At 50.9% G+C, this 14489-nt stretch overlaps 1 protein-coding gene across 2 annotated transcripts in view; it reads left to right on the top strand.

Annotated features, from left to right (window-relative positions):
* The window catches only part of PAK4 (p21 (RAC1) activated kinase 4), a 50564-nt gene that overhangs the window by 24229 nt on the left and 11846 nt on the right, over nucleotides 1-14489 (top strand). For both annotated transcript variants that reach the window (XM_075323488.1, XM_075323487.1), the window contains exon 2: nucleotides 11569-11786. In XM_075323488.1, the coding sequence (XP_075179603.1) occupies nucleotides 11583-11786 (204 nt within the window). In that variant the 5' untranslated portion in view covers nucleotides 11569-11582. The remainder of the gene's footprint in view (nucleotides 1-11568; nucleotides 11787-14489) is intronic.

Genomic DNA, 14489 nt, shown 5'->3' with positions numbered 1-14489 from the left:
TTATAAATCCCCCCCGTTCCAGGCATCCGTAGTTTAGGGCTACAGTCAGCACACGGACTCTTACTAGTCTGTGGCACAATTCACACTGGTGATCCCAAAATCATTGGAAAATATTGGAGTCAGTTCCTATGGAGTGGTACAAGCCCGAGTCTTCCTTGGGGAAGTGTCTGGGAGCCGGTGCAGCAGCCGCAGTACGTGGACGGTGTATCCTGCTGAGCTCATGTTTGGCCGCTGGCTCGCTCCTCAGGAAGGAAGCGGCGCTGCTCGCTGCTGCGTGTGAAGATTGTTCTGCGGGGTGGAATCACTTTCTATTTTCTCTGTAGTAACCAAATAAATAAAAGATCCAAGGAGCTTTCTGGGTGTGGGTTGTGGTGGGGGGGGGGTCAGCTATTAGGCCCCTGTAGTAACCTTCATTGCAATGTAGCATGTCCCAATCTGTCTGCCGGCGGTGTATTGAGTCTGATTATGGTTTAGGGTCCTATTTTCTTATCTCATTTTTTTTGTTTTTTGTTTTTTTTTGGGGGGTGGGGGGGGGGGGAACTACGATGGGGTCAGGCCATCAGTGCCAGCTCAATACATGCAGACCATGCCATGTGTTTCACACTTGCGTTGAACTGCATCCGTTGCATTGCGTTGTGTGACGGATGCAACGGATCGTACAAAAACGGAAAGCTTTTTTCTTTTTTTTTTCTTTTCTTCTTTACAGTTTTACCGGCAGCAGACTATTGTGAACGATCAGCTGAGCACTCTCAAAAGCCGGCAGCCGGGCGCTCAGCTGATCGCTCTCAAAAGCCGGCTGCCGGGCACTCAGCTGATCGCTCTCAAAAGCCGGCGGCTGGGCGCTCAGCTGATCGCTCTCACATGCCGGCGGCCGGGCGCTCAGCTGATCGCTCTCACGTGCCGGCGGCCGGGCGCTCAGCTGATCGCTCTCACGTGCCGGCGGCCGGGCGCTCAGCTGAGAGCTCTCGCATGCCGGCGGCCGGGCGCTCAGCTGAGAGCTCTCGCATGCCGCCGGCCGGGCGCTCAGCTGAACGTTCGGCCACCGAGAGACAAAATAAAGTTTCTGTGATTAAAAAAAAAAATGATCATGCGCAGTGAAAAATCAAGGATTCCGCCGCTCAAAAAACGTTACATGCTGCGTTTCTTCCGCCCGGCGAAAGCAACGCAGTGTTGGCCAGCGGAAGCAACGCAGGTACTTTTGGCACAGTCAGTCATCTATACAAGTCTATGGGAAATAGCGGAATCCGTTCCGCCGGGCGGAAGGAACGCAGCATGTAACGTTTTTTGAGCAGTGGAATCCTTTATTTTTCACTGCGCATGCTCATCTTTTTTTTTTTTATCACAAACTTTATTTTGTCTCTCGGTGGCCGAACGTTCAGCTGAGCGCCCGGCAGCCGGCTGTTGAGAGCAATCGGCTGAGCGCCCGGCAGCCGGCTTTTGAGAGCGCTCAGCTGAGCGCCCGGCGGCCGCCAGTAAAACTGTAAAGAAGAAAAAAAAGCTTTCCTTGTTTTGTACAATCCGTTGCATCTGTCACACAACGCAATGCAACGGATGCCGTTCAACGCAAGTGTGAAACTGGCCTTATAGATAGTGATAAAACTAGAAAAAGAAGGGCTGATAGGGTTTTACCAGATAAACAGCGGAGTAATGTATAAAAGTATACACTCGCCTAGTGTGGTTGTGAGGGTCACCGCTACCACATGTAGCATGAGATAATGGCGGCTGCCGCAGCCCCACGTGGATCAATCTTCAAAGCAGGAGAGAAGGGGTTAACGCCGCACTTCGCCAGAAATCATATAGAATCGTTGATTAAATCTTTTATTCCATAGGTCTACATGTTTCAAGGACCAGAGTATTGTCATTGGGCATTGTTGATATTCTGGTCCTGAGGAAGAGGTTTCATACCTCGAAACGCGTAGACCTATGAAATAAAAGATTCATTATTTAATCAACGATTAATATGATTTCTGGCGTTAACCCCTTCTCCTCTCCTGCTTTGAAGACATGTTTTATAGATAGAACAATGATCTGCAACTTCTAGCTGTTGCAGAACTACAACTCCCAGCATGCCCTGACAGCCTGCGACCGTGCACAGATCAGGTCATAAGATGTTGAGTGATGGGACCCCCCAGCCCTATAGACTGATCCGGACTTGGTGAGGGTCTCGGCGATCAATCATCGATGCGCTATGTATAGGGTCAGTCCATATGGATGTGCAGTGTATACACAGATTCTCCATGCAGGGAATGAGCTTTTTCTTGTGCAGATCCTCCGTGTGTGAACGGCCCCTCAGGACGCAGGTTTCCTGTGTAATGAATGTTCATGGCCGCTCGGTTCTGCATGACTGCTCTCCTTCTCGGGTAATGAGTTACTAATTAGGAGGAGAGGAGCACTGCTGTGGGGGAATGTGGAGCTGCGCCCGCTGCTCACAGCACAGATGACCAGTTTAACCCTGCAAAGAGCAAAGCCGCTGGTTCATCCAGCCTAGAGGGGCAGAGATGGGGCGCAGCGTCCCGATGAGATTGCCTCTGATTAGCCGCAGTGGATTCACTTGTAATCTGTTATCTGCCACCTCCATCCATGTGATCTCATGTATGTTCTCCTGGCACTGCGGAGCGCATTGTGTTGGTCGCCTTCCCCCGTAAAACGAAACGCCCCACCGATCCCGGGAATCGAGCACTAAAGTGCCCTGTTGTATTTTAGTAGCCACCGCTCCATTCATGGACTATGGGACTGCTGCAGATAGCCAAGCGCTGTATTCGGTCGTGTCCAGGAGTCCCACGGACAATGAATGAAGCTCTCTATGCAGCACTGTGAAGCAGACATCCAGGTTTTTTTGAGGTTTTCTCAAATACACTAGTTTTTCATGCCACAATAATCTAGAGATTTTCAAGGAAAGTGCCTTATTTGCAGTTCTGCTTCAATATAAATGACCTGCACTTTTTTTTTTTTTTTTCCCACCAGATGTTTTTCAAAATGTTTTCAGGGGAAAAAAAAATGCTCATATGCCTCATATGAGCAGCAAAGTGGATTTCCTATAGCAATGGACAGTTTTCCAAGCATTTTGAAGGGTATTTTTAAAGGGAATCTGTCACCAGGTATTTGCTCCCCCAATCTGAGAGCAGCATAATGTAGAGACAGAGATCCTGATTCCAGCGATGTGTCACTTACTGAGCTGTTTGCTGTTATTTTGATAAAATCATTGTTTTCTCTGCTGCAGATCTAGCAGTTATAGAGATCATGAATATGCTGGACTACCTACTGCACGCCAAGTAGTCCTGTAATGATAATCTACTGCTGATTTAATCAGTGATTTTATCAAAGCAACACTAAGCAGATCAGTAAGTGACACATCGCTGGAATCAGGATCTCTGGCCCTACGTTATGCTGCTTTCAGATTAGAAGGCAAAAAAACCTGGTGCAGATTCCTTTTAAGGAGAGGTTTCAGTGGATCAGCGCTCAGTAAAAATCAAACATCCTGTGTGAGCATAGCTTTACATGCCAGCATAGCGAGACTGGTCTGCCCAGCAGACGGTGTTAGGTTATGGTAGGTAGTGACACCACAGCGGGGTATATCTCAGCCCATTGCTGGGGTCTTCCTGTGAGATCTAGATGGAAGCCAGTGAATCAAAAAATGTATTTTCAAAAATGCAACATCCAGAATCCATGTACAGAGAATATTTTGCAGCACATAGATGCTAGATTTTTCATTTGCAAAATACAGAAAATAATATATTGTTGCATGGAAACAATCAACAGGCAGGCTTACCGCTGCTGCTGGATCTTATCGGGTTATTTTCATTGGTCCTCTGACTTCTTTGGATACCTGACCGTCTGTTGTGTCATTAACCCAGGATTAGTATTTGTGTGTAAATGAGACCAAAACCCTCAGATACAGCAGTGCTTCCTATATACTTCACAATCAAGGTTTAGGAATAGGTAAAAATGTGCATTAAAAATTGCAATAAATTGCTTGGATTTAAGGTTTAGGAAATCCCATCTCCATTGTCTCCAGCAGTCCTTCACTGTTTCCATTGTCTCCAGCAGTCCTTCACTGTTTCCATTGTCTCCAGCAGTCCTTCACTGTTTCCATTGTCTCCAGCAGTCCTTCACTGTTTCCATTGTCTCCAGCAGTCCTTCACTGTTTCCATTGTCTCCAGCAGTCCTTCACTGTTTCCATTGTCTCCAGCAGTCCTTCACTGTTTCCATTGTCTCCAGCAGTCCTTCACTGTTTCCATTGTCTCCAGCAGTCCTTCAATGAGAGGGCCACATACGTCTCCTCATCATAAATGGGTAAAAACAAGCAACATTGCAATTTCTCTTTTCTTAAGAATCCTCAGTCAGATTTTTAATTTTATAGTTTTACGACTTGTTGCCTAAGTTACGGGCCACCTCTGCAGTTTATCAGCGGTGGCCGGTCTCCTAGGTAAGTAGCACAGCTCTTACAAGTGCTTTCCGGTTGCTCTATAGTTGACTGAATTGCTAGAATGAACCAACTCTACTGCCCCTTCACTCCTCCAACGCTGCGGGGGCAAAACTATCTCTGCCAGTGGCAGGGGAGAGCGCACAGCGCGGGCCACCGTCACCACCGTGCCACTGGTCAAACTGTCTTTCATCAGGAGAGCACTGCATACTGGCAGGAATCTGGGTGGTAGGAGAGCTGTGTGCTCCTGAAAATCGGCCATGAGACAATCCCTTTATGAAGTCTGGGGGTCTCACCACAATGACCCTTAGTTATCACAAGATCAAGACTCTGCAGAGCCTTGCCTAGTTTACAGCACACCACATTTTATTCTCTATGGGACTGCTGAAAAGAACTGTGCTCAGTCCCATAGAAAATGAATGGAGCAGATGTCCTGCCACCGCTGCTTTCAGGGAGGGGGTGAGCATTCAATTTCTTGGGGTTGCTGGCATGCCCATGGCCGGACCCCACACAAATTAGCAACTTATCACCTTTACTATGGATAGGTGCAGCCTCTGAGATTCTTGGGGTTGCTGGCGTGCCCATGGCCGGACCCCACACAAATCAGCATGTGATCACCTATCCTATGGATAGGCGCAGCCTCTGAGATCCTACAGGACTATTCTCTTCTCGTTATCTAGGAATACTATCAGCCTTACACACGGATTTCACTTCTGCAATGTTTGGAGAGACAGATGCTCGTGCAGTAAAGTCATCGCTGCCCGGTAGACACTTTACACATGGCTCTCCACATGGCCGAGGGTTAAAGTTCCCGACATTCCCATTATATTACAACACATGGAGATGATTGAACTTCCAGCTTGTGTTTATCAGGAAGTGAGAGCAGTGATATCAGCAGGGCCTCGGGCACAGGCGCACTATATTTGTAACATGAAATCATAGACGGTATATATCTGGGGCTTTCCGCCCCTAGAGGCTCCAGGTGAAGCCGGTCCTGCAGAACATGGGGCAGGGGCGCTGTGCTGCCGCGTGTCTGGAGGCTTTACCACCTTGTACCTCTGATGCCCATAAGCTGAAATTGTGTATAAACACAAAAAGAAATGGGAACGAGATGCAGAAAGCAAATAAAATATTTGGGGTCTATGGCTATGTTTGCCATAAAGGACATACTGGTGATGCACAATAAGGCCTCCAGCTGCTGTACTGACCTGGGGAGGGTGATATAAGCACACTATGTCATCCCTTTACCCTCCCCGGCACAGTTATTACAGAATATGGTTCAGGTGTTTCTGTCCTCTGTGTCATTGCGTTCCCCTGTATTGTGACCGTCACAGCTGTCTATTTGGCAGACTTTCGCTGTCGGCCTGCGTCTGGGGTGTGACTTTATGAATGATGGGTCTGTAGACTGGAATAACCAGTGTATCACCCGTGTGTATCCGTCATGTGATGGTGAGTGGGCGATCAGCGTGCGCTGCGTTACCAGGAGGTGTATAGGATGTGATGGAGTGCGCTGCGTTACCAGGAGGTGTATATGATGTGATGGGGGCCGCTACTCATAGCTTCACCTCTATATCAGTATAGTACACGCTGATCTACAGCCCAGTATACGGAGCCGGGAGGGAAAGTGTCCGGGAGAGTCACACACCCAGTAATGGCCGGCTGTCAGATCAGATGCCTCATTGTGCTGTGGTTGTCAGAAGTATCTGTGCCTATATAATTTACAGGACGAAAGTAGTATCTGTGCCTATACCATTTACAGGCAGACAGTACTATCTGTGCCTATACCATTTACAGGCAGACAGTACTATCTGTGCCTATACCATTTACAGGCAGACAGTGCTATCTGTGCCTATACCATTTACAGGCAGACAGTGCTATCTGTGCCTATACCATTTACAGGCAGACAGTACTATCTGTGCCTATACCATTTACAGAAGACTGTACTATCTGTGCCTATACCATTTACAGAAGACTGTACTATCTGTGCCTATACCATTTACAGAAGACTGTACTATCTGTGCCTATACCATTTACAGGCAGACAGTACTATCTGTGCCTATACCATTTACAGAAGACTGTACTATCTGTGCCTATACCATTTACAGGCAGACAGTACTATCTATGCCTATACCATTTACAGGCAGACAGTACTATCTATGCCTATACCATTTACAGGCAGACAGTGCTATCTGTGCCTATACCATTTACAGAAGACTGTACTATCTGTGCCTATACCATTTACAGAAGACTGTACTATCTGTGCCTATACCATTTACAGGCAGACAGTACTATCTGTGCCTATACCATTTACAGGCAGACAGTACTATCTGTGCCTATACCATTTACAGGCACACAGTACTATCTGTGCCTATTCCATTTACAGGCACACAGTACTATCTGTGCCTATACCATTTACAGGCACACCGTACTATCTGTGCCTATACCATTTACAGGCAGACAGTACTATCTGTGCCTATACCATTTACAGGCACACAGTACTATCTGTGCCTATACCATTTACAGGCAGACAGTACTATCTGTGCCTATACCATTTACAGGCAGACAGTACTATCTGTGCCTATACCATTTACAGGCAGACAGTACTATCTGTGCCTATACCATTTACAGGCAGACAGTACTATCTGTGCCTATACCATTTACAGGCAGACAGTACCTACGGTATATCATTTACATGAAAGTAATACTTGGATGTAACCATATTTACAAGGAGGAAGTTCTATCTGTGCCAGTATAATGTACAGGGCGGCACTGTCTGTGCCAGTGTAATGTACAGGGCGGCACTATCTGTGCCAGTATAATGTACAGGGCGGCACTATCTGTGCCAGTATAATGTACAGGGCGGCACTATCTGTGCCAGTGTAATGTACAGGGCGGCACTGTCTGTGCCAGTGTAATGTACAGGGCGGCACTGTCTGTGCCAGTGTAATGTACAGGGCGGCACTATCTGTGCCAGTATAATGTACAGGGCGGCACTGTCTGTGCCAGTATAATGTACAGGGCGGCACTATCTGTGCCAGTATAATGTACAGGGCGGCACTATCTGTGCCAGTATAATGTACAGGGCGGCACTATCTGTGCCAGTATAATGTACAGGGCGGCACTATCTGTGCCAGTATAATGTACAGGGCGGCACTATCTGTGCCAGTGTAATGTACAGGGCGGCACTGTCTGTGCCAGTGTAATGTACAGGGCGGCACTATCTGTGCCAGTGTAATGTACAGGGCGGCACTGTCTGTGCCAGTGTAATGTACAGGGCGGCACTGTCTGTGCCAGTGTAATGTACAGGGCGGCACTATCTGTGCCAGTGTAATGTACAGGGCGGCACTATCTGTGCCAGTGTAATGTACAGGGCGGCACTGTCTGTGCCAGTGTAATGTACAGGGCGGCACTGTCTGTGCCAGTGTAATGTACAGGGCGGCACTGTCTGTGCCAGTGTAATGTACAGGGCGGCACTGTCTGTGCCAGTGTAATGTACAGGGCGGCACTGTCTGTGCCAGTGTAATGTACAGGGCGGCACTGTCTGTGCCAGTGTAATGTACAGGGCGGCACTGTCTGTGCCAGTGTAATGTACAGGGCGGCACTGTCTGTGCCAGTGTAATGTACAGGGCGGCACGGTCTGTGCCAGTGTAATGTACAGGGCGGCACTATCTGTGCCAGTGTAATGTACAGGGCGGCACTGTCTGTGCCAGTGTAATGTACAGGGCGGCACTATCTGTGCCAGTGTAATGTACAGGGCGGCACTATCTGTGCCAGTGTAATGTACAGGGCGGCACTATCTGTGCCAGTGTAATGTACAGGGCGGCACTATCTGTGCCAGTGTAATGTCTAATGAGCGTGTGCAGAGGACGTTGTGAAGGAAGGGGCAGGAGGTGAGCTGTGACATCGCCTCCTGAAGATTGCAAGATTTCGAATGGTTTTTTGTTTTTTTTTTTAGAATAAAGATTGTGATATATCTTTTTTACTTTTTTGCCCAAATATTATAATAATAATAATAATTAATTTTATTCATTTATATAGCGCTATTAATTCCACAGCACTTTACATACATTGTGAGCCCCAATGGGGACAGTGTTGCCAATCTAAATTCCCTAGCTGTATGTCTTTGGAGTGTGGGAGGAAACCGGAGAACCCGGAGGAAACCCACGCAAACACGGGGAGAACACACAAACTCCTTATTGTTAATCTCCCATAAATGAGATCGTCAGCCGCCGTGTATCCATCCCATCAGACGCTGTGTTATCAGGCCGTCCTTCCGAATATTTATTATGGGTGGAGGGATACGTTATTGGCTTTCCTACGTCGTCTCCTATAAAAATATCACTTAAAGGAATATTCCAGTCATTCCTTGCAACTTCTCAACCCAGACATACTAATCCTACAAGGTCTCTCCGACCGAACATTTATTACTCCTACTCGATCCCCATTGTGTCCTTACACTGTTCAGATCTTTAATTATTGGGAAACACTGCCAGGAGGAACAACAGAGGAACAACACCATACCAATTTGTAAGAAAAGACACTCCAACATTTATGGTAAATACAAGTATATGCTAAAAATGAAAATTTAAAGGGGTAGTCCAGAAACAAGATATTGATTCTTGGGGTAGGTCTCCAGGATCAGATCGGTTGTGGTCCGACAACAGGGACTCTCCCCATGAAGAGCTGCCGTGGAGGACGCTGGAAAACCAGTGTATGGAGTTGGGAGACCACAGCGCTGTAGACTGTGTAGTGGCCGTTCTGGGGTATTACATCCCATCTCCCGTTCACTTCAATAGGAGCTGAGCTGCAGTACCTGACAATGGCCACTACACTGTGGATGGCGCTGTGATGTTGGGGCACTGAATACTGTGTGCACATGCAGCATCTCTGGGACCCACTCACAGTGGAGGGAGGGGGGGGGGCAGTAGTGGGATGGGGGGGCGAGGGGGAGACCTACCCTAGGGATCTGCAGCCGACCACAATTCACTTGAATGGTAGTGTATAGCTGAGATCACGATAAATGGGATACTGCGCTGCAGAAAATCATTGATGTCCAGAGAGGTCGAACCCCAAAGGATCATTAAAGGGGGGGGTCCTCTGATGTAATGAAGTTATCCGCTCTCCCCAGAATGTGATGTTATTGATTGGTGGGGGTCCGACCGCTGGGCCCTGCTGCGATCAGCACTTTTTTCTTATCCCCATGAGTCTGTAGCGGTGGTGCCCACACTCGTCCTCTCTCCATTCATTGTCTATGGGACTGCTGTGCGCCTCGTTTGGCCTTTTCCATCAGCCCCATAGACAATGAATGGAGCGGCGGTCTGGCATCTGACGTTGGAGAAATGGGTCCACATGTATGACTGGTGGGGTTCCGGTCGCTGGGACCTGCTGCGATCACTTTTTTCTTATCCCCATAAGTCTGTAGCGGTGGTGTCCTCGCTCATCCTCACTCCATTCATTCTCTATGGGACTGCTCAGCGCCTTGCTTGGTATTTCCCAGCAACCCCATAGTCAATGAATGGAGCAGCGATCCGGCATCTGACGTTGGAGAAATGGGGTCCGCATGTATGACTGGTGGGGGTCTGATCGCTGGGACCTGCTGCGGTCAGCACTTTTTTTTTCTTATCCCCGTAAGTCTGTAGAGGCAGTGCCCATACTCATCCTCACTCCATTCATTCTCTATGGGACTGCTGCGTGCCTTGTTCAGCCTTTTCCAGCAGCCCCATAGACAATGAATGGAGCGGAAATCTGGCAGCTGGCGCTGGAGAATTGGGTCCACATGTATAATTAGTGGGGGTCGGATCGCTGGGACCTGCTGCGATCAGCACTTTTTTTTTCTTATCCCCGTAAGTCTGTAGAGGCGGTGCCCACACTCCTCCTCACTCCATTCATTCTCTATTGGACTGCTCAGCACCTCGCTTGGCTTTTTCCAGCAGCCCCATAGACAATGAATGGAGCGGCGGTCTGGCATCTGACGTTGGAGAAATGGGTCCACATGTATGACTGGTGGGGTTCCGGACGCTGGGCCCTGCTGCGATCAGCACTTTTTTCTTATCCCCATAGAGTCTGTAGCGGTGGTGCCCACACTCGTCCTCTCTCCATTCATTGTCTTTGGGACTGCTGTGCGCCTCGTTTGGCCTTTTCCATCAGCCCCATAGACAATGAATGGAGCGGCGGTTTGGCATCTGACGTTGGAGAAATGGGTCCACATGTATGACTGGTGGGGTTCCGGACGCTGGGCCCTGCTGCGATCAGCACTTTTTTCTTATCCCCATAAGTCTGTAGCGGTGGTGTCCTCGCTCATCCTCACTCCATTCATTCTCTATGGGACTGCTCAGCGCCTTGCTTGGTATTTCCCAGCAACCCCATAGTCAATGAATGGAGCAGCGATCCGGCATCTGACATTGGAGAAATGGGTCCGCATGTATGACTGGTGGGGGTTCGATAGCTGGGACCTGCTGCGGTCAGCACTTTTTTTTCTTATCCCCGTAAGTCTGTAGAGGCAGTGCCCATACTCATCCTCACTCCATTCATTCTCTATGGGACTGCTGCGTGCCTTGTTCGGCCTTTTCCAGCAGCCCCATAGACAATGAATGGAGCGGCGGGCCGGCAGCTGACGTTGGAGCAATGGGTCCGCATGTATGATTGGTGGGGGTCTGACCGCCGTTATTCCACTGATCATGGAGTCACGGTGTATTTAGCCTGTATAGTATCCGTTTTATGTAAAGCCCCTTTAATTGAGCGCTTCTTGCAGTTGTATCAGCGATGGACGCGCTATCCGTAGCGTCTGCTCTCTGTTGTCAGTACGTTATTTATCGTCTGTAACCAATGTGCCCAAATTAGAAATGGCTGGTCTCCGTTTGATCTCGGGCGTCGGCTGTTTTCGGCGTTCTGTTACCATGGCAACGGCCGCGCTTCCTCTAAAACACACACGAAATACATTCTTTGTGGGAAGTTTCTCTGTTCTGTTTCTCTGCCTCATTAGGGCATCAGTAGAAATGTGGACGGATCGGCCGACACGGTGCGCTCCGCAGTGCGGACCTCATCCCGGAGCCATCTCTCCAGCATGGCCGCGCTGCTGATAGCGGGGCAGACGGGTTGTCACGTGTGGCTCCCTCTTTTCTTACCTGTACCCGCTTCTCCCCCAGGTCAGCTAGCTGCCATGTTCAGTAAGAAAAAGAAACGCATCGAGATCTCGGCCCCGTCCAACTTTGAACATCGGGTGCACACCGGCTTCGACGAGCAAGAACAGAAGTTCACAGGACTCCCGCGACAATGGCAGAGCCTCATAGAAGAGTCTGCCAAGAGGCCCAAACCGCTGGTGGACCCCGGCTGCATCACCACCATCGGACATGGGGCACAAAAGGTGAGGAACCAGGGTGAGACATAGCGTGTGAGAGCATGGAAGAATGTCCCCATAACCGTACTGAAGGTAGACCCCCTCCCCGATGTACCTATGTGCCCCATCAGCAGGAAAGGGGGTGATAACATGAAGAAAAGTTCACATCCCAGGTCATGCAGGGGGGACAGACGTAGCCGGGTGTTATCGCACCGCTTGGGTGTTCTTAGCTCTGGCCAGATGTAAGCCGTGTATAGGGTCAGTATGGCATGTAGAGCACGCCGGGCACTGCAGATCAGCTGCTGGTCACTTCTGTAGGGGCTGAGCTGCAGCACTCGGCTGTGCCATACAGCGCAAAGGGGATCAGCTGATCCTGGGTGTGCCGGGCGCTGAGCCCCTGAGGACAGCAAGAGCTTTGAAGTAGAAAACCCCTTTAAGAGCTCATAGCTGAACTCTGCAAGTGATGAGCAACTGTCAAAATGATTTGTGGCCCTTCACAATTGTTTACAGCTACAGATCAGAGGACTCACAAGACCGCTCTGCTCCGCTGCCAAGACCGAGAGTCCGCACCAGGCAAGAAGTGCTCACATGAGCCGTCCAGGCCCTGCGGGGAGCACAGTCTTTTGGCAGATGCTGTCTGAGACACTAAGTAGTATGCATTACTGCCTTAAAGGGGATGTAGACGATTAGAAATCATGGCTGCGTTCTGATCAAAGTAGCTCCACACTTGTGTACAAGGTTTCTGCAGTGCTACCTCTCAGCCCCCTCTGCAGGTTGTGTGCGGTTCTGCAGATCGGCCCCCTCTGCAGGTTGTGTGCGGTTCTGCAGATCGGCCCCCTCTGCAGGTTGCGTGCGGTTCTGCAGATCGGCCCCCTCTGCAGGTTGTGTGCGGTTCTGCAGATCGGCCGCCTCTGCAGGTTGTGTGCGGTTCTGCAGATCGGCCCCCTCTGCAGGTTGCGTGCGGTTCTGCAGATCGGCCCCCTCTGCAGGTTGTGTGCGGTTCTGCAGATCGGCCGCCTCTGCAGGTTGTGTGCGGTTCTGCAGATTGGCCCCCTCTGCAGGTTGTGTGCAGTTCTGCAGATCGGCCCCCTCTGCAGGTTGTGTGCAGTTCTGCAGATCGGCCCCCTCTGCAGGTTGTGTGCGGTTCTGCTTATCGGCCCCCTCTGCAGGTTGTGTGCAGTTCTGCAGATCGGCCCCCTCTGCAGGTTGTGTGCGGTTCTGCTTATCGGCCCCCTCTGCAGGTTGTGTGCGGTTCTGCGGATCTGCCCCCTCTGCAGGTTGTGTGCAGTTCTGCTTATCGGCCCCCTCTGCAGGTTGTGTGCGGTTCTGCGGATCGGCCCCCTCTGCAGGTTGTGTGCGGTTCTGCGGATCGGCCCCCTCTGCAGGTTGTGTGCGGTTCTGCAGGTTGTGTGCGGTTCTGCAGGTTGTGTGCGGTTCTGCAGGTTGTGTGCGGTTCTGCAGGTTGTGTGCGGTTCTGCAGGTTGTGTGCGGTTCTGCAGGTTGTGTGCGGTTCTGCAGGTTGTGTGCGGTTCTGCAGGTTGTGTGCGGTTCTGCAGGTTGTGTGCGGTTCTGCAGGTTGTGTGCGGTTCTGCAGGTTGTGTGCGGTTCTGCAGGTTGTGTGCGGTTCTGCAGGTTGTGTGCGGTTCTGCAGATCGGCCCCCTCTGCAGATTGTGTGCGGTTCTGCAGGTTGTGTGCGGTTCTGCAGGTTGTGTGCGGTTCTGCGGATCGGCCCCCTCTGCAGGTTGTGTGCGGTTCTGCGGATCGGCCCCCTCTTCAGGTTGTGTGCGGTTCTGCGGATCGGCCCCCTCTGCAGGTTGTGTGCGGTTCTGCGGATCGGCCCCCTCTGCAGGTTGCGTGCGGTTCTGCGGATCGGCCCCCTCTGCAGGTTGCGTGCGGTTCTGCGGATCGGCCCCCTCTGCAGGTTGCGTGCGGTTCTGCGGATCGGCCCCCTCTGCAGGTTGCGTGCGGTTCTGCAGATCGGCCCCCTCTGCAGGTTGCGTGCGGTTCTGCAGATCGGCCCCCTCTGCAGGTTGCGTGCGGTTCTGCAGATCGGCCCCCTCTGCAGGTTGCGTGCGGTTCTGCAGATCGGCCCCCTCTGCAGGTTGCGTGCGGTTCTGCAGATCGGCCCCCTCTGCAGGTTGCGTGCGGTTCTGCAGATCGGCCCCCTCTGCAGGTTGTGTGCAGTTCTGCAGGTTGTGTGCGGTTCTGCTTATCGGCCCCCTCTGCAGGTTGTGTGCAGTTCTGCAGATCGGCCCCCTCTGCAGGTTGTGTGCAGTTCTGCAGATCGGCCCCCTCTGCAGGTTGTGTGCAGTTCTGCAGATCGGCCCCCTCTGCAGGTTGTGTGCAGTTCTGCTTATCGGCCCCCTCTGCAGGTTGTGTGCAGTTCTGCAGATCGGCCCCCTCTGCATGTTGTGTGCAGTTCTGCAGATCGGCCCCCTCTGCAGGTTGTGTGCAGTTCTGCTTATCGGCCCCCTCTGCAGGTTGTGTGCAGTTCTGCTTATCGGCCCCCTCTGCAGGTTGTGTGCGGTTCTGCTTATCGGCCCCCTCTGCAGGTTGTGTGCGGTTCTGCAGGTTGTGTGCGGTTCTGCAGGTTGTGTGCGGTTCTGCAGGTTGTGTGCGGTTCTGCAGGTTGTGTGCGGTTCTGCAGGTTGTGTGCGGTTCTGCAGGTTGTGTGCGGTTCTGCAGGTTGTGTGCGGTTCTGCAGGTTGTGTGCGGTTCTGCAGGTTGTG

Source organism: Anomaloglossus baeobatrachus, chromosome 9 (assembly GCF_048569485.1).
Source record: "Anomaloglossus baeobatrachus isolate aAnoBae1 chromosome 9, aAnoBae1.hap1, whole genome shotgun sequence".
NCBI lineage: Eukaryota > Metazoa > Chordata > Amphibia > Anura > Aromobatidae > Anomaloglossus > Anomaloglossus baeobatrachus.
Note: the sequence above shows the minus strand (reverse complement) of the source record. Positions and strands in the feature narration are given on the sequence as shown.